At 34.5% G+C, this 27,585-nt stretch overlaps 3 protein-coding genes across 3 annotated transcripts in view; 2 read left to right on the forward strand and 1 right to left on the reverse strand.

Moving 5' to 3' along the window:
- LOC135681702 (Golgi SNAP receptor complex member 2) lies at nt 1-8,962 on the forward strand. Its single transcript, XM_065196282.2, has 8 exons — nt 1-156; nt 758-822; nt 1,173-1,281; nt 1,860-1,938; nt 2,603-2,656; nt 6,192-6,338; nt 7,434-7,520; nt 8,322-8,962. Exons 1-8 carry the CDS (start codon nt 128-130, stop codon nt 8,394-8,396), a joined length of 645 nt encoding a protein of 214 aa, XP_065052354.1. The 5' UTR covers nt 1-127; the 3' UTR covers nt 8,397-8,962.
- LOC135681698 (dynein regulatory complex subunit 5) lies at nt 8,826-19,855 on the reverse strand. The gene is made up of 14 exons (XM_065196277.2): nt 19,745-19,855; nt 18,214-18,281; nt 17,695-17,759; nt 17,361-17,439; nt 16,842-16,969; nt 15,982-16,025; nt 15,491-15,603; nt 14,973-15,071; nt 13,752-13,827; nt 13,232-13,349; nt 11,233-11,416; nt 10,518-10,635; nt 9,536-9,595; nt 8,826-9,110 (listed from the first exon to the last, which is right to left on the reverse strand). Exons 1-14 carry the CDS (start codon nt 19,745-19,747, stop codon nt 8,958-8,960), a joined length of 1,308 nt encoding a protein of 435 aa, XP_065052349.2. The 5' UTR covers nt 19,748-19,855; the 3' UTR covers nt 8,826-8,957.
- The window catches only part of LOC135681701 (deoxyribonuclease TATDN1), an 11,459-nt gene continuing 3,710 nt past the window's right edge, over nt 19,837-27,585 (forward strand). The window contains exons 1-7 of the mRNA XM_089111865.1: nt 19,837-19,917; nt 24,091-24,111; nt 24,346-24,390; nt 24,508-24,557; nt 25,163-25,226; nt 26,152-26,298; nt 27,259-27,301. Of these exons, the coding sequence (XP_088967991.1) occupies nt 19,881-19,917; nt 24,091-24,111; nt 24,346-24,390; nt 24,508-24,557; nt 25,163-25,226; nt 26,152-26,298; nt 27,259-27,301 (407 nt within the window). The 5' untranslated portion in view covers nt 19,837-19,880. The remainder of the gene's footprint in view (nt 19,918-24,090; nt 24,112-24,345; nt 24,391-24,507; nt 24,558-25,162; nt 25,227-26,151; nt 26,299-27,258; nt 27,302-27,585) is intronic.

Raw genomic sequence — 27,585 nt, forward strand, 5'->3', positions numbered from 1 at the left:
AACTCATATGTGTAGATACTTCAAGTAAACTTTCACGATTATCCCTATTTCTTCGAAATTGGGAAGAATCCTAAAGAAATTCCTAATCTGATGTCAAGGAGATGGTTAAGCAAATTTGACAATAGTTATGGAAACTTTAACTCAACAAACGAACAGGTATTTAATTTAGCTTCTAACTGAATAATGATGCAATCAGGTCAAACCACAATTGGGAAAAAACTTTTTATTGATAGGCCTACTATGTTTTTCGAGATTTCAAAGTCCTATCCTTTTGACTTGATGGGTCGCGATGAACGGTTTACTAAAGATAACGAATCTTGATGGTACTGTTGCAAGCCAGTGGTGGTCCGAAGGAAACTTATTTATGACGACTGGTCCTCAGATTTCTGTTTATTTTAATAAGAAAAGTAAAGGACATTAAATGTAAAAGGCACTTTTCATGGAGTTTTGCATGTAAAAAGGCAGATTTATGTAGATTTTAAAAGGCTCGTTGGGAGAATTCAAGTAGAATTTGTGAAAGAAAATAGGTCCTAATTTAGAAAAGCTGTCTCCTTCTACTACCTTTTCTTCTTCTTCTCCTGCTACTTATCCATCTTCTCCTTGTCTGTTATCCTTCTTCTTCTTCTGCTTTTTTCCTTCTTCCTTTTTCTTCGTCTTCCTCTTTTTTGTCTTCTTCTTCTTCCTCTTAGTTCTGCATTTATTTCTTGCGAAAAATTGTCTGCTGTATTTTGAATTTCTCTTTGTTTGTCTTAACAAGATTGGTGCTTCAAGTACAAGCTCAATTAAACCAACTTGGGAGGGAAACAGGAGAAGATTTACTTGGTATGTATCTTTCTTAAAATGAATAATAAATGAATAGGTTTGTTTTCTAAAAAAATCCTGTATTGATAATTGAATTCAGTTGTTTGATGGTATTGAATAAAGCCTCATACAGCAATTAAGGATATATTATTTATCATTTCAATGTTTTAGTGCACTGACTTTGTTAAAGGAGTTACTGTAAGAAGTTTTTGAAAAACAATCTCAATGATATTATAGAAGAATTTAAGTAGAATTTGAAATAATTTTGCAAAAAGTTCTTATTTTACTTGCAATAACTTGTGTACTGTTTTATAAAACTTTGAAATTTCTTGCTTGCAAAACTGCCTCTAACTTTCTCTTTTGTTTGATAGCTCTAGAAAACAATGTTGATCTGACCTTGAAAGATATTTTTGCAAACACAGAGGCATTAGATGCAAAATTGATAAAGGAACCTGCACACAGAAGACAAAGTTCTAAGCTGTAAGTTGCATAACCAGAAGTAACCTTATTTGCATAATTAGGTGTAAGCATTGCTTATATTTTCAAGACAATTTCAAGATGACACAGCACAGTAGGACATTTTTAGGAAGTTATTTGTTTATTTGAATAGCCATATAAAAATTATAAATTCAATTTTTTAGAATAAAATTGAATCCTGTTTAGTCTGACTTTAAATGGGAGTAAGGAAATGTTCAGACTAAGCACTGATGTGAAACTTTTGATTTGAATAAGGAGGGAAAATCCAATGAAAATTGAAAAGCAAATCAGACTAACTTTGTAAATGTCCATGTTATCTGGGGTACTTCTAACAGGATTCAATTGTATGCCTTTTCAGCTGGTACCTCTTGTTTCTAGTATATAAAATATAATGAAATGAAGTTTTCAAAACATACTTTTAAAACTTTTCCTACGCTAGAAAAAGAGCCACCAAACTAGATTTTTGATATGCTTTAAAAAATAGGTACATTTGATTATGTATCAGTTTCTCTTTCATTGCCAATTAGCTCATAAAGTGTATGTTCATTTTCAGTGAAAAAATATCATGATTCTTTTTTCAGAAAGGTTGATCAGATCAAGTATGATGTGAGACACCTGGATACAGCATTTAAGACTTATTTGAGAAAAAAGAGAATGAAGGTATTTTATTTTCATCCTTGAACATTTGTTATTAGAAATAGTTTCATTAGAGTATATATAGAACAGTTTTGAAGACATGTTCGCATTAAAACTGAGTTTATTTCCAAATATGTTTATGGGGAGATACACAATGGGCCATCATCCTGTGTCATGGTAGGGTCAGTGGTGGGCTTGCAAAGGATGTCAATGCTGTAATGTAGTATTGCCATTTCATTCTTCCATTTGCATTTAGATGCTCTTCATTTTTCTTCTAAGTTATATTCAATCAGAGGTAGCATTGATGGAGACATGATGCTCCATTGGCCATTGATTGGAGGTGATTGTTCCTGTATGCATCATTGTATCAATGCTTTAAGTCTTTGTCACCCACATGATGCTCAAATGATAGCCCTTCATTTTATTTACTCCTTGTTGATATTTGGAAATAATGTCCTTTCTCTGTGCTTGTGCTTAAATGTCTTTGTTGCTGAGTTAAAATTCTGAAGCTATATAATTGCAGCAAACTAAAAGTAGACAAAGCATTTGAACGTATATTTTACGTATATTTTCTTATGCCTGGAATTTTAGTTCATTTTGGCAAATGACATTTTGACAGCATTATTTACAATAACCATGAAACATTTCATTACCAGAAAAAATAAAAATTCATTCATCTGATTTCCAGGAAGAGCAGGAAAAGGCAAGGGAAGATCTATTGTCAACAACATTTACAACAAATGTAGGTATTCATTGCTCAATTTATTCCTCCATTACTGAAGGAAAAATTTCCAAAATTAACATGAACAGTAGGGTATTTTGTATTTTGTTTGAAGATGCTAGTGTGCAAATTTTTTTGAAAATGTTGAGCATTCTATGATCATGTTCACTGGTTACACTTTTTGTCACATGTGTAATGAATGAAGGCATTCTGCATTCAGTCTGTTTATTGTTTATAGCATCAGGACTACACGGAAGAGGCACCTGCCCATTTTCATTCATTTAACGCAGTTAACAAGCACAGTGATTTTTTAAAGAAAAAATGAGCGGCTTCCGTGAAAAAGTGATACAGATAGATTGATTGATAGCTAGTACACAAAGTCCTCTTTTTGAGTTGCCATTTTGGGTTCTCCTGTTCTTCTTGGCATTCTTTCCACTTCCTATGATTTTCAGCATTTTATTTTTTGCAGCCTTTCTTTTCGAGATCTTTTTGATGAAGTAGGCGATGTTGTGCTTCAGTCTTCCTTTTCTCCTTTTTCTTCAAGCCTCTATTTCTTTGTTCTTCTCCATGGCTTGTTTCGCAGGTCCCCAATGTCTCAAGGTATGCCCTAGAAAGGCCCACATTCTTTTGTCCACCTCCTTGCTTATCATTCCTGCACCAGAAACTTGGTAGGCATCATGGTCAGGCCTGGCCGTTTGAGGCGAGCTATGAATTGCTCTCCTAAACAGAACATGAAGGAAGAATCGCTCCCCTAAAATTTCCATTCATTTGCCCTTTTCCTATTCAGAGAACCCTGAAAAGGTACAAGGGTTAATTGGTTTATTTTTGTAACAGCGATTTCTCCAGTCACTGCATTGTTTGCAATTAACTTTTTGCTTGTTGGGCGGTTTTTGTTATGATAGGCATGAACTTCGATCTATTTGGAAAAGGATAGTTAAGCGAATGGTACGTTTGTAGCAATTAGAACCTTTCAATCTTAAGAAAACAGGCATATTTTTGGAAAGAAAGTCGAAGAAACTGGTAGGAATTGTAGATTGGGGATATAATAAGACAGCAGGTCCCTTCCAGCAATAGAAACAAAACTATCCCTCAAAGAGAACAGGGTACTCTGTCTTGCAGAACAAAAACGACAACCAAAACATGGAATTCCGCTATCCAGCGGCATTTACTGAAAAACCCAGATTGGGTGAGAACTATAACGGCGACATGTTTCGCATTATTGGCAAAGCCTGATCATCGTTCCATCTAGTAGTTTGTGAATCTATCTACTACATAAAAAGGACAGACCGCTTTTGTGTAGACAGAAGGAGTTCGTTTTCACCTTAGGACTCCGTTGGTAACATTTTCAATAGGAAAACGGCACTGATTGGACAACCTCAACAGTCATGTGCTCGCGTTTTCTGATTGGCCTTTTTCGATCCAAAACTGAGTATTTTAGCGTAAAGTTTTCCATCTTCGTTCTGACATTTTATACTCTGAAGAGTGCTAGACGTATAACTTAAATTTGTCTGTTTGGCAAGAGAATTGTTGCTTATATGTTGTGCCAGCTTTATATGAAACTGAAAGAGTCTGTTCTTTTAAATACTTCAAGTAAAGGGGGTGCCTAAGTCATGGTTAAAGCAAATACAAATTGAAAGAAATAAAACAGCATACTCCTGACTGAGGCTATTAAAGGCAACCGACAGATACTAAAGGGTTTAAGTCATCTTTCGATTGTCTTTAAAGTACATTCTATGAGTTACTGACTTAGCTCGCCTCAGCAAATGAGGGGAGCGATTCACAGCTCACCTATAAAAATACAAACGGCCAGGCCTGATCATGGTACGACATTGTTCTTGGGTAAAAGATTTGCATAGTAGACTCTGCATAGTAGTCGGTGATGAAAGGCATGAAAGGCAGCCTGTCTATTTTGCAAACATTGAAGTGTTTGTCTATTGGGAGGGAGTATTAGATTAGATTTCAAAGGGGTGGAAACAAGCGAGCATGCAAATCTGGTAGCTAAAGTAAGTATAAAAAGCTGTGAATGTTTTACTAGCTTTTTCAATATGAAACTTTGGAATTTGCCCCATCTCCAGCATTTTCATAACACAACTTGCTATTAATGTTTTGTTATGTCATTTCAGATGGTCTCAAGTCAATCTACGCAATTAATTCATTTATTTTCTAAGGTTTTTCAGAAACAATAGCCAGGACATCTTTTCCATCTAAAAATACATAATCATAATCATAGACTAGACTTTTTTTTCTAGAAAGAAGTATCATTTAAAGGCAGGCTATCTCGTTGTGGATTGGTTAACGAGAACAATAGCTGGAACAATGGCCTAAACACGATTCCAGCGCTCCGCCATATTTTTTACAATGCGATAAATTAAAGGGGGACTGGAAACAAAAAAATTCCCTTTGTTCTTATAACCAATCAACGTCGTGACAGATTGCCTTTAAACGACTTTCTAAATATTGTATAAATTGTATCACTGTATAACTTTTTTGTTGATGTTGCTTGAATGTGTTGAGTTTGCTGTGGTCTAAGCTCTATTTATAATATGTTTGAAATGCGCTTGTATGCTTTTATATGGGCTTGGTAAATTGATGTTCAATTTATTTCATCTTGTTACTGCTATCGTTCTATTGATTGGTTCTTACGTAAATTTAAATGTTTGGGTTTGCATAAATTCTTTTTTGAAAGCTTGTTTGATTATTAGCAAAGGATTCTCCTTCTTTCAGATAATATCAGCAAATATAGCTTTTTTAGGCAGGTCATCAAAGTCTTGTTAGTGAAGGAATAAAACAGGATTTGGTTAAATACTTTGTGCGGTTCATTAAAAAATTCCAACCATAATATGTTTTGACAGGCCTAAGCTATGTGTTTTTTTAATCTCATACAACCTTATTTAAAAATGCAAACAAAAATGGCCCATTATAATTTGAAGACAGTTGAAATACATCAGCTTTTTAATGAAAAAAGTCAAGATAAACTCATTCATATTTGCTATTTCATTGCTGTCTCTCCACATACTGTAAACCTCATATTTGATGTAACTTAAAATTTGCATTGCTGTGATCTATAAGATTTTTTTCAACGGCCCACGCATTATGTATATAACAAGATTATGGTGATTTGACATATTGATCGTTTAATCAAATGTCAGAAATTGAAAATGAAAACTGCTTTCATTGCCTCACAGTTTTTCTGTATAACGTAAAGTTTATACAGAGTAATGATCTTACTGAAGATCTTAAAGCAGGCATGTTAAGGGAATTGAATAGAAGAAAAATCTTTTTATTAAGGTGGAAATATCACTATCAATTTTTTTGCAATTGTCCAGCCAATACTTTCTGGAATGTATCATTGGTAAAATCACACTGTCTCAGGAGAGGTGCTTTCTAAGGTATTTGCATACGTATTGCAATGAAGCAAGTCAATAGACTGTTATTTAGGCGTTTCCCCCAACCCGAGGCGACCAGATTGTCAGGTCCTAGCGAACTTCAAGTCTAATATTGCGTAGCTTGATTTGCTATTTCTTTCATTTGATATTGATGGATTTTGCTTTTTCAGGCTCAAAGTGGCGATACTTCTATAATGATTGATCATTCTTTGCAACATCATACTCGCCTAGGCGGTGCAAATAGAAACATGGATGAAATGCTTGATAATGGCAGCAATATCCTTGCAAATTTGAGAGACCAAAGGATGTCATTAAAGGTAGAGTTTGCCAAAGTCTGTCAGAATAATTTACCTTTACGTGAAAATCTTTACGATGTGCCTGACAAACGCGCTTTCATGTCGTTTGTTGGAAAATTTCTCTTATGGTTATTATGTAGTAGGGTATCGTCTGAATACCGTCTTTTAGTAGGGCCTTGTTCTCTCGTAATTCCTACAGCCCTCTCAGGAGGAGACTCGGTACATAGACATACAAAGGGTCAGTCTGATAATTTTGAGTCAATCTTTTGCCTAAAGTGATATTTTTGTGTCCTGTAGCAGATGTGAGAATGTAGCAGATGTAATTTTAATTTTCTAGGTATCAAATTCAGAGTAACTGATGTATTTAAGGTTTTTACGAGACGTTGACATCTGAATCAACTGTGCTGTACGTTGTCAAATTAGTTTGCTTTGTATCATATTGCTATTTTGTTCGAAAGATAAATCGTGTTCTAAGCTAAGGCATTGTCATTCAAAATTTCTACATCATGAACACATGCGCATCAAAGTTGTAAAGATGTCTATGCCATGAAATTATGTAATTTGGACGGACTTGGATTTGGACTACCAAATTTTAGCGAGGAACTATAATAATATGCATGCGTGCGTGATATCGAAATGTTTCAAAATGAATGATTTGAACCTTTCACAAAAGGTTTTCGAGGTCCAAGCACATCTTTACAACAATGCTCTTCACACCTTTCATGTTATCATAGAATAATTTTTTTGCTGTGAAAATCGAAATGAAATCGATTCTGAGCTTGCATCAGATTTTTTTTATATTTTGGGTACTTGTAGGGCTGAAATATCTGGGTCTTAATGCAAGTGAGCTGATGTTTATGGCTGAATCCCCTCATGTCTATGTTCAAAGTAACTCCCTGGGAGCAAGCAGTTGTACTAGACGATTTGAAAATGGCTTTGAAAAAAGCAAACATTTAGTAAACTAAAGCTTTTCGTCTGACACTCTTCAGAGTTTAAAACGTCAGGAGATAGATCGAAAACTCTACGCTAGGAAATATATATACCCAGTTGTGGATCGAAATAGGCCAAGACGATTTGACAGGAATGAATCAGGCTAAACTTTTAATCTTTTTTCAGGGCATTCAAAAGAGAATATTCGATATTGGTAGTACGCTTGGATTGTCAAACACTGTTATGAGGCTGATTGAAAAAAGAGGCACTCAGGTTAGATCTCATTGCAGTTGGAAAGTGAATCGCTCAGCAAACCTTTGAGACTCACTTTTCGTTTTAGCTTTCTTTACAAGTCCTGTTCTTTACAATGTTCTAACAGCGAGCTGTGTTTTCCTACTGCTATAAGCTCTTTACAAAAAGTTTAAGATTAAAAGTGCACCGTAAAGTCTTTATAGATATTCTGCCAGCGTAGTAAAATAGCCAGACTCAAATTAAAAACTGTTCAGTTAGTACACACCAAAACAGTAGCCAAGCTGTAGTCAAAAAGTTTGCCGATAAATTAAAAAGAAAGACTACTGATTTTTTTATAAATTAAAAAGAAAGACTACTGAATTTTTAGAATGTTATTCTTAAAAATCCACAAATATTCCACCGATATAGAAACGCAAATAATGTTTAATCCAAAAAGATCTTCTATCACCCCTAATATTTTATGTACAATGTTTGCACAAATACAAACCTATTCCGATATCAAGGCGCAGTGGGTTTATTATTAGCTGTGGGCCTAATCCCAAATTCTCAGCTTGCAGATTTTTGATCCACTAAAGTAAACTGACCTATTATGGCCGGATTAAGAAATCATCGTGGTAAACAAAGCACGAAAGAAGATGCCAAATTTGCTGATTATCACGTATATCTGGAAGTTCAATTAAATTTGAAGTCGTCAATTCTTTATCAAAATTTGATTAAATCTGATTTCTGAGTCAACATAACTCTTTAACAGCCTTTTAACAGTTTACATCCTTACATCATTAGTTTTGAATATACTTTAACGTTGATACATTTTATTTTCAGGATAAATGGATTCTATACGGTGGAATGTTAATTACTTTCTTTATTATGTACTTAGCCTTTTCATATTTACGATAGTCAATTATCATTTGTATTTGTACTATTATTTTGAGTATATCATTGTAATTCATCGTTATAAATTCGAACGATGTGCAGAATTGAAAAAATATATATCATCCAAGATATCAAAGCCTTGCATTAAGTGGTTTTATTCAAGTGATATGAAACCATAAATAACATCTCTCGAGGGTTGGATTTATACCATCCACTATGAATATGAAGCTGTTGCCAAAAGTAATGACTTAACATAGTAGTGATTTAGAACTAGGATGATTTGTGATACGAAGCAAACTTGTGACGCGAGGAGAAGGAATATTAGCCGAGCAGTACGAGAGCTGATATTTTCTATTAAAGCCCTTTTTTCAAAACTTAAGGATATTTTAAAAACGTGTAACCATAATTTATGACGTCATCGAACATATTAACTTCCATTGAAAACTAGGAAAGATACTCAAGGGAAACTTTATTGAAATATACAAATACAAATACATGTTCACTTTAAGTTTTATTTACATATTTTAATTAACAGTCGACAATATTTAGTAACTACTTAGCACTAAGCCTTTAATGAATAAAATGTCATTTCCGATGCAAATGTTCTTTGTTAACATTGCCTCGTATCAGCTGATTTATACAATATTCGCATTCCTGGCCTACTTCTGTCAGCCTCAAGTCCATGTGTGTTAGCGTTGAGTTTTCCTCCATGCCTTCTTGCAAAGATTTGCCACCGTCCTTTGATGGAAATAAAGACAACAGGTTATAATTCATTATTAGGCGCATTTCATTTCAAACGCTAAACAAAGTACCAGGGTAACCGATTTGGTGAAACCTTATCAAATAAGGGAAGCTGAAATATCGAACAAAATAGGAGGATCTTTGAGTTCTTGAAAGTATACCACTTTGATCAACTCTGAAAGTTCTAGAAAGATTGAAAGCTCTGATACGAAAACTAAACTATTAAATCTTATAAAATCTTTCATATGAGTTTTACTTTTCGTGGTTCCACAATTTCAAATATTTATCATAAAGTAAAAATAAAATTTTGCATAAAGATTTTTTCCAAAGCAGTTTATTATAAAAAAGCTTTTGACTATTTTATAATAAATAAGCCTTTATGATTAGAACTGTGTTTTTGATTGGGAAATTATATTCCTTACCTGTCCGATTTTATTGCATGAAAGATTCAAACGCTTTATGACTTTGTTCTTGGCTAAAACCTGTAGAGGTAGAAAACATGAATCAAACAGGCGGACTTATAAGCGATTTAAATTTGCACGTTCGCTTGAAATACGATCTTGTGTGGAAATTGGGTTTCAAGCAATTTTGGCATTTATCTTGTCAAGAGCAGTAAAGCGACACAAACTATTAAAGTAATAAAAGTCTTATAGTGAGTTAAGACGGTAAAAGTTAGAAAAATAGGCGATTTGAAGAAAATAGGATGATTATTTTACAAGGCTTGCGTTTACGTTATTTTAAAGAAACAAATTAAATTTCATAATCAAGATTAATATATAATGGGTAGCTATCTAGACGAAGTGATTCATAAAACATGCCTTCTTGTAAAGCGAATTAAAAACAGCACGGAAATGTGGAAACATAGCATACTTAAAGGCATTGAGTCATGGTAAATAGGCTTTCTCTATAGGGGATCATTTGGTTTCGGCGTGATCGCTGCTGTTTCATGTGATATTGGCATCCGTTGTTGACAACTTGCTATTGATGGAAACTGTTATGTTAATCAGTACGAGGTGAGTTTATGTGACCAGTTCAAGGTCAGCCAATAGCATCACAGTCATGGAAATCATGACTCAGCAGATTTTGGCACTTAGGGTATACCCAGTCTATTTATCATGACTCAATGCCTTTAAATAGTTTTGCCTGACAGACCTGACATGTGATCGCCATTTGCTGACATTAATACTTTGAGTAGCGCCGGGCTAAAAGTGCTATGTTCCTGCTTTCCCGTGCTATCTTCAAATTCATAACCTATGTACGCTTATCTCTACTGTTATCAAACACTTGGTAGCTGCAAGGAATACACCAGGTATTGCAAGCTAATGGTCATCAAAGTATGTACACAGGCAAGGGACAAAAGCAGAGCCTAAAAATATTACTGAAGACGTTATGAATTCGCAATACCTTTGACAGTAAGGCGGCAGTGGGTTCGCCAAGGTCGTTGCTTCCAATATCAAGTTCTTTAAGGGTTGTATTCTTCAGCAGCGCCTTGCAAACTGCTTGGCCACCTTCGTCCCCAAGCCTGTAAGCAAAAATCTTTTCAAGAACATTGGTTTTTTCGGTTGAAAAACAAGGCTTGATTCTGAGATGCAGATAAATCCTAAAAGAATTCAGTTCGCTTGACAAGACATTTCTGGTCTCTTCAGAAACATATGTAATATAATCCAGATATGTTCATGAGAAACCTCATCACTTTTCGATGCATTTATCTTCCTTGCACCAAATGATGCAGCATTGAATTTCTGTTGTAAAGCTGATAAACTCCTTTTGGTACTTTAGAATGATGTTTAAGCAGATATAAAAATAGATTTATTGATTTCGTGTTATTTGCAAGACTTGACACGTTTCCATAAGCGCAAAGCAGGCATATTACTTCGACACATCAAGAATCCTGGATTTTTGGATGTTCACTGATGCAGCTGTAAATCATCAGGCCATTATCAATTAAGGCCCAAGATATAACATAAGGTAGAAAATCAGATAGGATTCCTGTTTTCTGGTCCTTTTGTGTGTGCAGATAATTGTTGTGCAGAGAAAAAAATGTTCTAGGCGATGTCTCAAACACAAGCTGCTAAGGACTGTCAAGGGTTTTTTTTACATACTGAGAAAGAGCGTTTACCTATTCAGGCGGAGGCTCAGAACCGCAAGAGTCGAGTTTTTGCCAAGACCGTGCCCAATGGCCGCAGCTCCTAATGCTTTGATCTTGTTATCTCTCAAGTCAAGCTCCTCTAAGCGACATCTTCCGTTGATCAATTTGCCAATTGCTCTTGCTCCGCTATCTCCTATTTTGTTATGTGAAAGATCTAAATAAAAAAAACATAAAGGAATCAGTTTCGTTGACATTCTTAAAGATGAAAATCTTCATATTTTAAGGAATGACAAATGTATGAAAGCGAGAAGGTGGATAAATTGCAAATAATTTAGAAGTTTGTTATTGCATTTTTGCATATTGTTATTGCAGAACAATAAACAATGTTTAGGTCAAGAAACGAGTTGAATAAAAGGTTACATTTGGCAGGAAGAGCAACTTCTGATTTCAATGCTCTTCAGAAATATATAATTAATTGTTCAATCCACAAAAGAAAAAGACACTTCCACCTATAAAACGTGTATGTACAGATTTAAAGCGTCAGCATACTGAGTGAAAGGCAGCGGCGGGGTGGCTATGTTTCCCTGGGGTGGCCAAGTCGATTTTTGCGCCCTATCTATATATCGTGGCTATATAAAAGCACGTGTTTCTAGAAGGGAAGTCAATTTTTGCAACTTGAATCCAAAATTTCATGAATAAGATTTGGACTGAAAATGCGAATATGAATGGAAAATGTTATGCAATCCTAACATTTGACCTTCTCGACCATGGTTCGGTAAAATATCAAGCTATTTTGAATTAGCCTATTTTCGAGAGTCGGCCTATTTTCGCGAAAATATGGTAGGCAAAACATAAAATCAAAAGACATTCTATTCAATTACACTGAAGTTTCATACAGGCTACTCGTTTATTATATCCAAAATACCAGCTTCAGAGTAAAAAATTTAGAGCAAATTTTTGTTTCGGGCTCCTTAGTTTTTTAACTAAAGGTAACCTTTGTCCATTTCGCCACTGTTTATGGGCGATTTGATAAGCCTAGTCTCATCGTATTTATCGGATGTATGATATACAAACATGGTTCAAGTTTGTTATTCTTTAGTAGTTATTAAATGGTAGTTCTTTCAACAACTTGAAAGTTTCAAGTATTGAATCGCACTATTGAATCGAAGAGAGGCGGCGCCACGAAATTAACTCTGGGGTTGGACTAAGAATCAAGTTAAGTGACAAAGGAGGACCCACCATGGTTGGGTCCCACGCGCAAGCAAATTTTTGAAATCAAGCTTTCTAGAATGGCTAAAAATGCATCTCCCAGACTAATTTTTAAGAATTACTACACCGCTCAGAATAAACATTTCGACGTTGCTCAGAAAAACATTGATTTTTCATTTTTAGAACAAATTTGGGAGGGGAGGATTCATGCGTTGGGAAAAGAAAGAAAGGGCGACCTTTGGTTCACATCGATGCTAGTAGCAAGAAGCTGCTGCATTGATTGCCAGGGTGCATTCCATGTACTTAGGCCTGAAGATCTTCGGCGTACACTCAAGTTTTTTGGCGTTCCGAGTGCAAACTAATAGAAAACATTTTTGGCATACGTAAAAATTTCGTTAATCTGCGTGCTAAACATGAAGCCACGTACATAACTAACACGAAAACATATGATACAAATGTTGATTGGGTCATGACAACGCAACATGCTTCGATTGAAGAATCACACGTTTTATCAGATTGTTCACAGCAAATTACAGCGAAGTTTTCTACCCGTGTACGATCAATTTTGATGTTCCTAGCCAAATATTACAAGCAAACAATTTTGGCGCTTTCTTATCTCAATTTGCAACCCTATTCAGGTGGGCCATGTCCCCCTGGCCCCCCCTGGCCCCCCTGCTACCACGCCACTGGTTAAAGCTATAGTGGTCTAAAAGGTTGGTTTAGATCGGGGTATAAAATTTCTAAAAAAAATGCAAAAAGGAACATATTTCAACAAAAAATTTATTGAGGCTTAGCGAAAATGATAGATATTTAGTCTTACCAAGTTGTTTCAGTGTTGGATGGTCAAGAAGATGGCTGATTAATACTCGGCATTTTTCGTCATCTACTTTGCTTTGATGCAATTGGAACGTTATCAAAGAATCACAGCTTTTTATGGCCTGGCAGAGAATAATAAAAGAAATAGATATAGGCAGAACATATTACTATGCATTTTAAAATAGAGCTATATAACGTAGAAGATATCTTTTGAAACTTTAAGGTACTTGAAGGGGGCCAAGCTTTATCAAATTACGTCAAGTGGAACCTTTTTGAGAACAATTTTGCCTTGAACAATTCCTTTATGAGTGCTAAATGCTTTGATACTGATTTTTGCACGGCATTGGTGTTCATATAGAATTTCTACGAATTCTATGTAGCCGTGTTTCACACAGAGCTTCAAAAAATGATTTTACAGTATTAAGTAGTGGAGTTAACCTGAAAAAAATATCAAAAGTTTTTAGTTACTACGAAACTAGCAAAGGCAGGGTAAATCAAATGATAAAATAAAGTAAGGTTTTTACCTTAGCAAGCAGTAAACAGTCTCGTGAAGTAAACTCAAATAGGTTCCATTCAAAGTTCATCCCACAGTCTCGTACACTAAAAGACATTATAAAAATATAAATTATTTTCAAAAATGAAGATTTCACAGGGTAGGAGCAAAATCAGATAGCAGGTAGTTCTTTGATGACATTAGATAGCAAAGGATTATCAACAGTCAATTTTTCAAAATAAATCGATGTCATTGAAAGTTACTAGAGCTTCTTTTTGTCAAAATCGTATTATTTGAATATGACATGTCATTTTATGAATAGACATGTATTTGAAAATGGCTTTGCAAAAAGCAAACATTTGATTAAACTAAAGCATGTTCCGTCTAGTATTAGAAACAAAACCCATCCCCAAAGAGAACACCTTGGTCTTGCAGATCTAAAAGTCCAACTAAAACCTGCGAATCTGTACTAAAGGTACAACTAAAACCTGCGACTTTGTTATCGGGCAGCATTTACTTGAAAACCCAGATTGTGTAAAAGATTCTTAATGGCGACATGTTTCGTATAATTGGTAAAGCCCGATCGTCATTCCATCTAGCAGTTTTGGAATCTATCTACATTAGCATGAAAAACCGCTATTGTGTAGACAAAAGGAGCTCGTTTTCACCCTAGGACTCCATTGGTAACATTGTCAATAGGCAAGCGTCACTGATTGGGCAACCTCATCAGTCATGTGCTCGCGTCTCTGATTGGCCTATTTCGATCCACAACTGGGTATCTATATTTCTTAGCGTAGAGTTTTCGATCTATGTTCTGACGTTTTAAACTCTGAAGAGTGTCAGACGAAAAGCTTAAGTTTACTCAAATGTTTGCTTTTTGAAAGCCATTTTCAAGTTTTGTACCCCCAGAAGATTGTAGTAGACATGTATTTCGAAGTTAGTGCAGAAAGCGGAAAACGTAACGTGCTTAAGTACTTTTTGTCGGAAACTTCGCAGAGCACGAACGTCGCATAATGACCATGTGTAAGCAGCAAATTCTCAAATTTTGCCCTACCAAAGGCTTATCTAGACACTTGATGACGTAAACAAAGTCTTCTACAGTCTTGGATAAACTTGACTCGGCAAATCTGGTGCTTGAGCTGGTAGTGTGCAGACACCATAAAGTTTACAAATTATACTAAATGAATACAAATAATACTTTCAATGTAAACAAATAAACAATCAATGTAAGAGAAAGAAATTCTTTGCTTACCCATACGTAATACGCAGTTCTCTTAAAAATGGGAGTGCTTGCGTAACAACGTTGAAGTCAAAGTGATCGATACTCAGTGTGTCGCCTGACTCACTTCCGCTAATGCAAAGAAAGATAAATTAGTTCAAAAGATTTTACTTTGCCCAAGTAACACGGTGGGAAAAGTAAAAAATAACGATCCGAAGAAACAGAAATAAATCGAATTCACAAAAAAGATGACTTAAGGATATAAGCAAACAAGAATGAGAATTTAATTGGCTACTGGACACATCTAAGTCTTCTTCACTGAAATAGAAGCTCTAAGAAACACAGTCGCTTAACATAAGAGAATGAGCGCCGCTAGATGACAATTTGGTCACAGTTGGTTGCTCAGATTTGACTGATGATATACTTGAAAATTTTTATGGATGATGTGATGATTCAAAAATCAATGGTACCTTACTGCAATAAATTTTGCAAAGTGATATAAAGGGTAATTAAGATAAATACAAAGTGTAATTCTTCAAGGAAAAGCTGACCTATCTTCGTCCTCATCTTCATCTCTTATTGGTGGTTCTTTCACAGGCGGAAGTAGCTGCTTTATATTGATGCTTTTTATATAATCTGAGGAAAGTTTCAATGTTTCTTCCAGCTAAAAGTTAAAATGGGTTCATTACAACTTAGGAGCAACCCTGTTCTCTAATCAGAGTAAACTCGTGGTCTGAGTCATATGTAATGAATTGAACAGCAGAAGAGATTTCACAATGTCTAAAGAATATGTAAGCTAATAGTACGATAGATTTGTGACACAATAAATATAATGAAGAAATGAAATATCAAAAGTTAAACATGTAGTGAATATGAACAATAATGACAATTTTCAGGGGTATGAGTTTTTGTCTACTTTCTCAAGAGATTTTTCAGTTTGGTAAAATAACAAAACAATTTGCCAAATCTAGTTAAAAAGTTACGATGAATTCACAATATTGTTGAAATTAAAAAAACCTAGAACAATCATACATGTACTAACCAAGGATGGATCTGTTGTTCCGGGTACAAATTTTTCTATTATTTCTGAAATGAAGAAACCAGTTTATTCAGACAATAGGCCTGGTAAAAGAGAGATGAGAAGGTGGAAAATGACAGCCATTTTACCACTGAAGAATACCTCTTTGCAAAGGGAAGACTATTGCACAAACGCTCTTACAGTGAAACCTCCATAAATTGGCATCAACACACAAAGAACACCTCTTTACAGCAAACGTATATTTTTTCAAAAATGGTCAGAACACCTTTTTTGAAGGATGATTTCTACAAAAGACTCCTCAATACAATGGAGAATTTCACTAGTCTGGAAGGTAGGGACACCGAAACATTCAAAGGGCAGGCTTGAGTAAAAGGGCCTTTGGAAAATAACTCCCAGCTTCTACTAATTCCTTCTACTAAATGCCATTTTGTTTCGATCTTCTGTAGGTATCTTGAATATTGGCTAACTTTTGGCATAGGGATTTACTCTAAAATATTTGAGAAATGTTGTCATGAAGAGAAGTAAGTACTGCAATCAGAATTTCATGTGAATCTCTCTGATTTTTACACTTGGGCGGTTTCAAGGGTACTTTAGCCAAAAAAGTGCACTCTAGCCCCTCTTGCCTCTCCTATCAAAAAGCAACAGGAGCAGCTGACTCCTCTTGCCCCCTTTGTCTGGCATCCCTGCTGGAAGGTGCCTTTATTTGGGGGCTTCACTGTCATTTAAGAGAATAGCCTAGGTTTTTGCAATTAAATATCTAGTCATTGTAAATGAAAGCTTTTAAATGAGATATTCAACATAGCTTAAATGAATCTTAGTACCAATTAGCAAATAAAATCATCATGTTTCTATTTCCAACTTACCTTCAAGATTTCTTTCAAAATACATCTGTTTCCAATTATCATTGTACAAAGAAACATCACACACATTCCACCTTGCTCTACAACATTTCTTCCAGTAACCATTGTCTTGAACAAGATTGGCTGTAACACTGTTGGGGAACAATTGCAAAAATTCATATGGTCACATAATTTTCCCTCTTCCAAGAAAAATTTAATGTCATATTATAAAAAGTTATACCACAGAACTGAAAAGATTAACATATTATTGATTTGGCATTGAAACAAAATATATACCAACACACAAGAAACATAAACTGGGCATATTTATAATGTTTTACAGTTCAAAGAAATTTGCAAATTCTTGACAATTATAAAATGACTTCAGCATTAATGTTCTTGCTATTGATCACAAAGGAAACCTTTGTTTTGGGAGTTTCCATACAAACAATAAACTTAAATCTTAATGTCAAAATTTTATGCAAAGCAACAAGTATTTTTTACTTGTTTATATCATACTTGAACACTTAAAAGGCACCTTACCTTAATGGTAACTTTGGAGAAAGATTCTCAAGAACCTTTGTCTTGTGTTTTGGAAGCAGATCATGTAGAACAGGATTGCCTTGAGAAAAGGTGAATTATCCAATAACAAAACTAACTCAAAGTTGGTATACAAAAATTTACCAAGAAAGCAAATGTTGACAACTTGCTTGTAATTTCCTTAAAAGAACCATCATATCATCAAAATTGAAACTTTTTCTAATGAACTTGTATCAATGATGTCTTATGACTGCTATAAAACTTAGAGCTGAGTCAAAATGGTGACTGATTCCTCTAGCCAGAGTTTCCCTAGGACAGAAGTGCATTTAAAGCTTACCTTCAAATTTGTCTACAATGTGTTGCAAGCATAGCTCTGTAAGCAGAGGAACAGTTGCAAGATTCCTATAGGAAAAGGAGTTTGTTAAAAAAAATGCTATGTTAAAATTTTCATATTGCTCATACAGTTTGAATACAAATCTTACTGATCTTCAAAATTTTCAACACTCAGATTGGTGAGGCCTCAGCAGTAAGCTGAAAGTTTTTTACTGATACTGACTGACAAAGACTGCCTGATAATTAAAACAAATTAATACTATAATTCATGTCAAGCTTTTTGGCAAGAATACCTTAAATGCAATTTTCTACTACATGTTAATTGCTTCTGCTGGATATCATGTTTATTCAATGGGGTCTGAAAAGTTCTTTTTTAAATTTGAAGAAGACTTTAAAATTTTTCCTAAATTGATAAATAGGAAAAAGAAATATCAACAGGCCTACAAAGTTGAAATCATGTATTTAGGCATATGTTTATTTGTAGTCCAATTTACAGCACAGGATTAATGATAAAGTGTTTTACCATTCAGGATCTTCAGCAATGATTCTTCTCATCTGCCTTGGATCAGCTGCTGGGTTTAATGTCTTATCCTTCAAGAAAAAAATTATAATGTTATATTTTAATTAAAAAATACAGTAAGTAATAATAATTCAGATTGTGGTTGAAACAATGTAGATTGAGGTTAATCAAAACAAAAATAGTGTAGAAACAAAAACAATAACTGGTGAATTTGCAGCTAACCATTGATGAACAGGCACCTTCAAGGTGACATGGACAGTGATTACAATTAAAGTGATAACAATGGGCAAAAGTAGATATTTTTCCAGCAGACATCAGCATCGACTACAAAGCACAAATTTATGCTGCACCCCTAGGTTGACAAGCCATTAGAGAAAATGTTCTGACTGAATTAGTCTGGTTTTGGCAATAAGTCTCCTGTAACCTCTCACATGATTGTAGCTCACTAAAGTTTTCTGCCCCAGATTACAACCAACCATAAATTTTGCACACCAGGCATAAACAATTTTTGCACTTTTACAAGTGCCTTTATGATACTGGATAATTTTAAGTTGGTCTTTACTGCTGTGCTATATTGGCTGAGATTTATTACAGTTGAAACAACTGTGTAGCACACTTTCATCTGAACCTGAAAAAGTCAGACCTGAGACCTTATCCAAAAGTACTACACTTTCCAGCCTGACTTCTGCCTACAAATTACTGGATCTGTTCATTGTCTCATACTATCATACAGCTTTTAAAATACCAATGAAATATTTTTGCTTCTTCATTCTATCTGGATTTCAAACCAATTGTTTGTTTATTTTTATATTTGTTCGATTTAAGATTGGTACTGAAATTTAATGCAAAATCACTTGTTTGTTCCCGAGTTATAACAATTCTTTTCAATATATGAATTGGAACAGTAAAAACCTACACTTTCTGCTAAAAAATGCCATAGTTAAGTAATACAGAGCAGCTTTATTTGCAGGTTCGATCGCGATATTGCTTACTCTATTTTGCTATTTGCCATCGGCCAGGATTTTGCTCTTTATGGTTATAGGTATGGTGCTAATCTGAACAAAATCTTGTTTATACTCTATAAGCTGGATCTTTTATATTTTCTACTCATTACACGCCAGGGCTGTTTTCATTTTCAATCTGTTTTAATGTAATCTTACCATGTAACCTCCATTCTGAGATAAATGCATTTTCTACATTTGTGTGGTGTCTAAGAAGACTACTTCTCAAGATGTTTTTAATTCACTTTATTACCAGTTTAAGCAAAAGTTGTAAGTTATAAAAGGTTTTAATGCTTTTCAACGTTACCTATGGATATTTAAAGATCTCAGCTAAGAACATAATTCTCAAATTCTATACGTGAATTGCTTACTAACTGGTAACTGATACAAGCAGCAGAAAGCATCAGCATAAGAGGCTTCACAGTTTCATGACTGAAGGGTGATTTCAAACAATAAATTGTTGATTCCCTAACTCTAAACTTTTCAGCGTAAATGTAAATTCATTTTCAGGTACTTCTCATAATGATACTTACCATTCTTTTGAGATCCAAGTTATCACCACGAACAGATTTCTAACTGGCCGCCATGTTTGTATACAATATCACCATGGCTCACCGCTGTCTCGCTCTCATGTCAACATGCTAGATAAATTCACCTCAATGCCAGAAAATGAAAAGAATGGCGGTCACTACACTGAAGTTTATTGGTAAGAATATAATACAATGGTTTTTTACACCAATTGGAAAATAAAAGCAAACTGCTTACACTAAAACCTTAACTCAATTATCAAGCTGTTAGCATATTGAAACTGCTAGACATTAAGCGTTTATAATCATTGTTGATTGACGATCATTCAGCAGAAAATCTTTCTCATTTTTAATGTTGACATGTTGGCTCTCTCGCTAATCACGCACATTATTTTTGTCTTTCTATCTTAGACTTAAAGTGCATATGACACGAAAATTTTTATTCGCTTAAATCATCAAAGAAACATCGCTGGTAACGGTGGTGAACTTAGTTTTTTCATTTGCGACTTACTTTCCCCGAAAAACGGGGTTTTCCAGCAGCCACTCGAGCTAATATGTGTCACAACGAAAACGCGGTCGAACCTGTGGTCACGTGACCCCTGTGACGTAAAGTGGTTGTGTATCCGTTGAATAGAACAAGGCTGCTGTATGGTTTCACTATGTGCGGGCACTACTGTTGTACCCCTAAAGATTTTTTTCCTCCATAATTGTAATAAGTTTTATTTAGATAACTCAAGCAATGCCATCAAAGGTCGGAAAGTAATTAAGAAAATTTTTTTGGTTCATTATAAAATTGATAAAAATTGAAATAAAGTGAGCCGGCTATGGTCCTAATTTCGCAACTCAGAATGTTATCATATGGCCAACCCAAGTTAGTTTGCAAGAAAAGCTTATTCAAAAACATGATAATTAGAAAACTTTTACTATAAAACAGGTAAGTGCGTTACGGTAAACCATTGTGCATCACTTTAGGGAACAAATACCCCCTTGAGGAAGATACCGTTGTGCTCGACTGCCATCCTGGAAAACCTGCCCCAACAGAAGTTCGCCGCTTGGTATTACTTATTAAAAATGCAGCGTGAAGCTATCGAGCCATCATCTTATTCAAGAGCACCTTTTTCCGACTGATTTTCCCCGTACATTTCCCTCTCCTCCTGGTTTTGACACCGAAAACACCAAAACATTTTTTCGACGTGATGATCTACCTTCAGTTCGCAAACCAAAACAAGACAAAGAACGAAGCAAGAATGAAAAAAGCATGGTGAGTAATATGATTCCTATTTTTTTTTATAACTGCCTAACAACATTATATTGTGTAACAGCTGAGATACGTTATTGGTAATGACTCGACAACACCGAGGGCACTCATTTTATGAAAAAGGGGCTCTTTGCCTTTCTGTGTGGGGTCCATATCACCATTTTTAATACATACAAACACCCCAAATATTCAATTTTTAAGTTATTTTTTAAACCATTTAAACAAATGTAAACTACTTCAATATTTTATACAAAAGCGAAAAAGGTTTTGGAAACTCAAAAAGCAGGGGGTTGGAAACTCAAGAAATATTTAACAAGCAGGGAAATGATATTCTATGGGATAAAGATGCAAAATGCAAAACATGATATAAAAACTTTCAATTAAATCACGGACTCAGTCGTTTCTGTATAACAGAAATAGTGGTCTTTGACCTGGTCAGCCTTGGTCAAAGACCAAAAAATTAATCTTGGATCATGTTTGTTGTTAAATGTAAACATTGAAATTTGTGTTCCTCGTTCTTCACAGGCAAGCAGCGTAAACGGAAGCTCTGCACAGATGGAGTTGCTTTGGCATCAACAAGGTTTTGAATCTCTCAGAAGTTCTGGAATTGAAGTATCTACGTTTGTCTCTGACAGACACCAAGACTGTATGCCATTGCACAGAGATACCTATTGAACAAAAACATTGTACGACTTAATATAATGGTTGATTTGAGTTTCTCTTACATTCTTTAGAATCGGCAGGATCATAACATTACATATATATATTATATGTATATGATATACTCTTTTCTGCTAGATTTAATGAAAATAAAATATTAAATTTGCTAATTCCAAGAATTGAAGGTGCCAAGCAGAATTTGTATTTCTAGACAGATTAACTTCTTCTTCATTCGCCCATACAACGCGATAGGCTAGGCCGCTATGATCAGGGAATGGTGGCCTAAAAACAGCAGAGATGTACAGGGAATACTGAATTTATAACACTAAAAAACACAATGACAACTTATTTCACTCACCATTGACTCAAAGTAAAAATTCCTCGCCATCGATCAGGCAGTTCGGATTGTTGTGTTCCACCTTCGTCCTCTGCCCGGTCATGAAAGCTTCGAGCCATGCCAACTTCGCCTGGTTCCGCGTCTGAATTATCCGCAGAAAAAAGACTGGTTCGTTCTTCCAAGGCAAAAATAGCCCATCAGAAGCACCTAAAAGCTATTCCCCTTCACTTTCGTCAAAAGCTGACGCCCTCGAGCTTGAATATTTGCCGTGAGACATGTTCGCAAACTTGCAAGTAAAACTCCGCCGTATAATTTCTTGTTAGTTAGCAATCTAAATTTTCACCAACACAACTACTTTACGTCACTTCCTGTCAAACTCGACCCAATCCCTTGTGACAGAATTTGATGCAAAAAATCGACCTTGAAACGGCTGTAATTACGAAAGTGTTTGTTTTTCGAAAATTTTATGGTGATTTTCGTGATCAGAATACTCGATTACGTCTTAGGGGCGAATAAAAATTTTCGTGTCATATGCACTTTAAGCTCACTTTTTTTTAATAAAAGAATTTTAAGATTTTTGTAGTTTGAAGGTTGGTCTGTGCAATGAGTAATAATAAAATATGAAGTACTACAGACCTGTCAACCTAAAATTTTTAACCTGGAGATTTTTAGATTTTTTCTGAAAAAACAGGGAAATTTGGCCAAAAACCGGGAGATCCCCGGAGTTTTTTGAATCAAAATGAAATAATAGAAATATTTTTATGTTAAATTTTTAGACAACATACCCATAAAAAGTCATGCTGGGCAAACAGTTGATGACAAAATTTAATAGGAAACTTCTTTGTTATGGTTTTTTCGAGTTTTTTATCAATTGGTAAACACTAACAAAAATATTGTCATGAAGAACACTGTTGCAACCATTTTTGCTATAAGAATACCTCTGCTGAAAATACGAAAGAAACATAGAGAAAATCTTAAAACACTAACAAAAATATTGTCATGAAGAACACTGTTGCAACCATTTTTGCTATAAGAATACCTCTGCTGAAAATACGAAAGAAACATAGAGAAAATCTTAAAAAATTGGGAGCTTGGGAGAAAGCAACCATAACCTTGAGGCTCCCAGGAGAGTTGACTGGTCTGACTACTTTAACCAGGCGTGCCCATAGAGAGTGGCATAGCTTGACCTTTCAGACAAGAGGGGGGAGGGGTCATGAGTAGCAAAATTTACTGACGCTGACATATATATGAAGATAAATTTAGGTTCTATTTCACCCACTGATAGACAATTTAACCAATAAACCAGGGATATTTTGCATAAACTGAAAATTTACCAACAAACTCATGCCAGACTGGAAACTTTGTTGCGCACCTGCAATATGTTGCCTGTGCACACATCTGTGCGCTTTTGCATTGGCTGGGCAAAGTCCATAGATAATAACATTTACCATCAACACCTCTAAAAGTAGCTAAGAATGTATGATTTCAGGCACACAACTTCTCAAATTTTCAAAGTGAGCTTATCTGTTAGTAAGCAGCTATATGCCTTGCTTGGCTGAACAATATCTGTGTTGGCAATCTGTTATTATGCTTGAGAATTTCCACATAAGTCTTTTTGAGTTAGTTAATCATTTGAATGATTTCAATTGGTTAGTTGATGAAGGTACTTTATGGATGCTAAATTTATGGATGACTGAGCAAGATTTCAGGAGGTTGCTGCAAGTCACAAGTTGTGTTGGATAGTTTCACAGTATTCCTTTAAACTGTACAGATATTCCTAATATAACATGGCCTTATGTCAGCTACTTGCTGTCAAAACCAGTGTTTTCTGACTGAAAGAACTTAATAAATATCTGTTACAATTGTGTATTTGTAGCAAAGGCTCACAGTGAGTATGTTACACAGCCTAGCCCCTATAAAGCAAAGCTATTTTTAGATATAACATATTATTTTTTGATATAACATATATATTTTTAGATATATCTGATATAACATTTACATTTAAGTTGAACTATTTTTGTCATTGCAACTGTAATTTATGTGTATATTTCTTTTCATAAATGTAAAGCACTCATATTATTTTCATTTCATTTTTAGATATTGGTGCAAATTTGACAGGTAATTTGTGAGCTCTCTAAGTAGATTAAAACAGGTTTTATAGTTTAAAGATTTTTGAAAGATATTTTGTCACTTGTTATACATAAATACAGTATTGAGCTTCCAAGCTGCTGTTTGATTGTGAATATTTACGAATTATCTACAAAGAATTGATAAATTTATATTGAAGATAATAAGTTGGTTATTTAATTCAATGTATTTGACTTTGGTATGATGTTGTCTTTTGCTTTTAAGACCCTGTATTCAGAGGGATCTATCATGGAAAAACAGCTCATCAAGGTAAGAATGTGGTTTTCTAGTGCCTGTCAAATTCATTTGAATGATTAAGATTTCCTATACTTGTATTGTAAGCAGTTCAAATAATCTGTCACTTAATGGATATTTTGTTTTTTACAGATGATTTCACAGATGTTTTGGAGAGGTCAAAAGAAAATGGAGTAGAAAAAGTAAGAGGACTGATGTTGTATAACGAAAAAATGATTTTTAGAATTGCCTTTTTGTTGGGAAAGTGAATGTTGTGGCTGCAATAGTATTCCAAACACATTAAGCAACCTGTTTGACCGTGTGCTTTTTTGTACAAAACCTAATAGTTATTATACTGTATACTATTATAGTATTGTTTATTCTTCCAGTTCTTGGTATAAGCATTTTGAAGGGCCAATGCGATTGGTGTAGAATGTCTGCTTTTTCCGAAAAATGTTAGATTATTGTAAGACACAATCTATGAAAGATACCCCTCAACCCAATTGCTTCCCAAAACAATCTGTTTGTCTGGCTCATGAGCCAAGAGGATAATTGTTTACTTGACCCTCACAAGCTTTGAAAGGCGATTCTTCAACAGATAAGAACTTAAAGCTTGGTAAGGATGTAGGAGCACAATATTAATCTGGTTTTTTCTATGTATTATTGTATCCTTATTTGCCGTCGTTCATTATCATTGCTGTAATTTAGTCCCATTTATACGTCAATTGTTCCTTTGTTATGTTATGATTGTTCAAAAACCAAATTCGATTGTATTAATACCAATGTTTCCTGTTTTATAAAATCCTAGATTATTATAACTGCTGGTAGACTTTCAGAAACCAAGGATGCTCTAAAAGTCGCAGAAGCCAATGGTTAGGTATTTTGTCACAATGTTTTCATTTTCCATCATTTGATTTCAATTTGTTTGATGGAGATTGTCTCCAGCAGCAAGTTTAAGTAGCAGATTTTATGGAAAACAAGAAACCATCATCGCCATTATCATTATTGTCATCAAAATTTTCATCAACATCATCGTCATCATCAGTATCATATACAGCCTGATGTTATTCTTTTCATTGGTCAGGATATCATTTTGAGAAGCAGGCTTCTTTCAATGGTCACAACCTTGAGCAAGTTCTGTTATGATTTTACTTTAGCGTAAATCTTTCGAGGTCACTTCATTCCACTTATTAGATGGTCGTCCAGGATCTTGTGCCTTTCTCAACAAAACCTTGCGTCAGTTGGAGCCAACCATTGCCTTTCTTCTTTTGACATGATGAAACCAACAAAACGGCTCTTATCTAAGAATTTACGGGACCAATGTCAAGTAACGAATGCAATTCCTCACAAGACTTTCGTCGAAATTCTTACTTCACTATAATAACGACATGTTTTAGATTATTGGCAATGCACGTCTTTTCAGCTAGCAGGAGTTCGTTTTAACCCTTGGACTCCATGGGTAATTTGGGTAACTATACCAGTCATGTGCTCGCTTTTTTTGATTGGCCTATTTCGATCCACAACTGGGTATTTTTATTTTCTTTCTTGATCTTTTCGAGTCTGATTCTGACGTTTTATATCCTGAACAGTGCCAGACGAAAAGCTTTAATATACTGTAAAAAGTTTGATTTTCTCAAAGACATTTTCAAATTTTGTACCACCAAAAATGGTTCACATTTGTCTTTCTTCAAAAACCTACGTTTTTGTATGTTTTGAATAATGAATGTTCTTGGATTTATTTTCTTAACTAGTAAAAGGTCAATTGTCATTCCCTAACAGTGACTTCTTTGTTTCTAGACTCTTTGTTTACAACTGTTGGTTGTCACCCAACAAGATGTGGAGAGTTTGAGGCAAAGAATGATCCAGTTTCATACTATAATGAGCTTTTGAAAGTTTTCAATGAAAATAAAAACAAAATAGTTGCGATTGGTGAATGTGGCCTAGGTAAGTTTGTTCTTTTTGGTTGGCGAGGTGCATATATTGTTAATCTAATATTTCTTTACATTTCAGATTGATTTTGAACTTATTTTTTAATCTTACACGAATTTAACGTTTTAGCTTAAAGACAAACGTTTTTTTTAAGTATTGTTTTGCTGAAAGATTATAGTGAAAACACATTAGGCAGATAATTTAGTTGATTTGTATCTTTGAACTTACACATTGAATCTTTTCTTCTATTTCAACCAAACATTAATGTCTCTTTCCTTGCTCAAATATGTCAAAACGTTTTGAATGTGCTAATGCAACTTGTCTGATAATATTTTTTTTTATTCGTAAAAATCTTATATCATCATCTATCGTTCAAAAACAAGTTAATTTGTTGATTTTTTACCTCAATAAAGTTCTTTAGTATGACGTTATAGATAATATATTTTTTCAAATTTTTTACTTTTAGCCACATGATTATAAAAAGCACCATGAATTGTTCCAATATGAAATATCAGTTAAGAATATGTTAAAAGCGAGTGGGATGTGGTCGATTAAAGGTTTTAAGTTTACTAATGGATTGCTGCTCATAAAGTTATGAACCAAAACCAAATTAGAAAGGTTTGCTAGGAAAAGAGTCTCTGCTTATGCGACCATATCTCTAATGTCATACATTTACTAACAAATTTTACTAATGTCATACATTTAGAGGTATTTCATTACGCACATCTACCCTTTAAGGTTATGTGATCGAAATTAAAAATTTCTAATTGAATATTTTTGTGACGTCATAATTTAGTATCTCTATGCTGCCATCAATTCTTTAGTTTTAGCAATCTGAAGCTCAAATTAAAAACTCGGTATTTGTAGTTATCAAATTTTTCGTTTGTTTTATACTTTCCCAACCATAAGTCTTGCAGTAATTCCTCTAAGTTACAAGATATGTAAAGTCTTAACTAACGATTTTCTATTGTCTAGATTATGACAGGGAACATTTTTGTCCAAGATCTACGCAGTTGAGGTAGGAGATGCGGTATTTATCTCCATTTTATCATAGTTTCTCTAAAAACATTGATTTTATTTAAAAAGCTGATAAGGAAAGTCTTTTTAATAATCATGCATAGATAGACTATCAAATGATCTCCATGACCATGACTGATCATCGATTGTGCTGGGAAAATTAGTTATTTCTATGTTTTAGTTAATTTTTTTGCTTTGTTTCAACAATCACAAATCCTTGAATTAGCTCTTCCCTTCGAAAGAAAAGCTTTCTCGCAAATTTAAAACATGCTATGATGAGACTGT

The sequence above is a fragment of the Rhopilema esculentum genome, chromosome 12, assembly GCF_057945365.1.
Source record: "Rhopilema esculentum isolate cy_ngs chromosome 12, ASM5794536v1, whole genome shotgun sequence".
NCBI lineage: Eukaryota > Metazoa > Cnidaria > Scyphozoa > Rhizostomeae > Rhizostomatidae > Rhopilema > Rhopilema esculentum.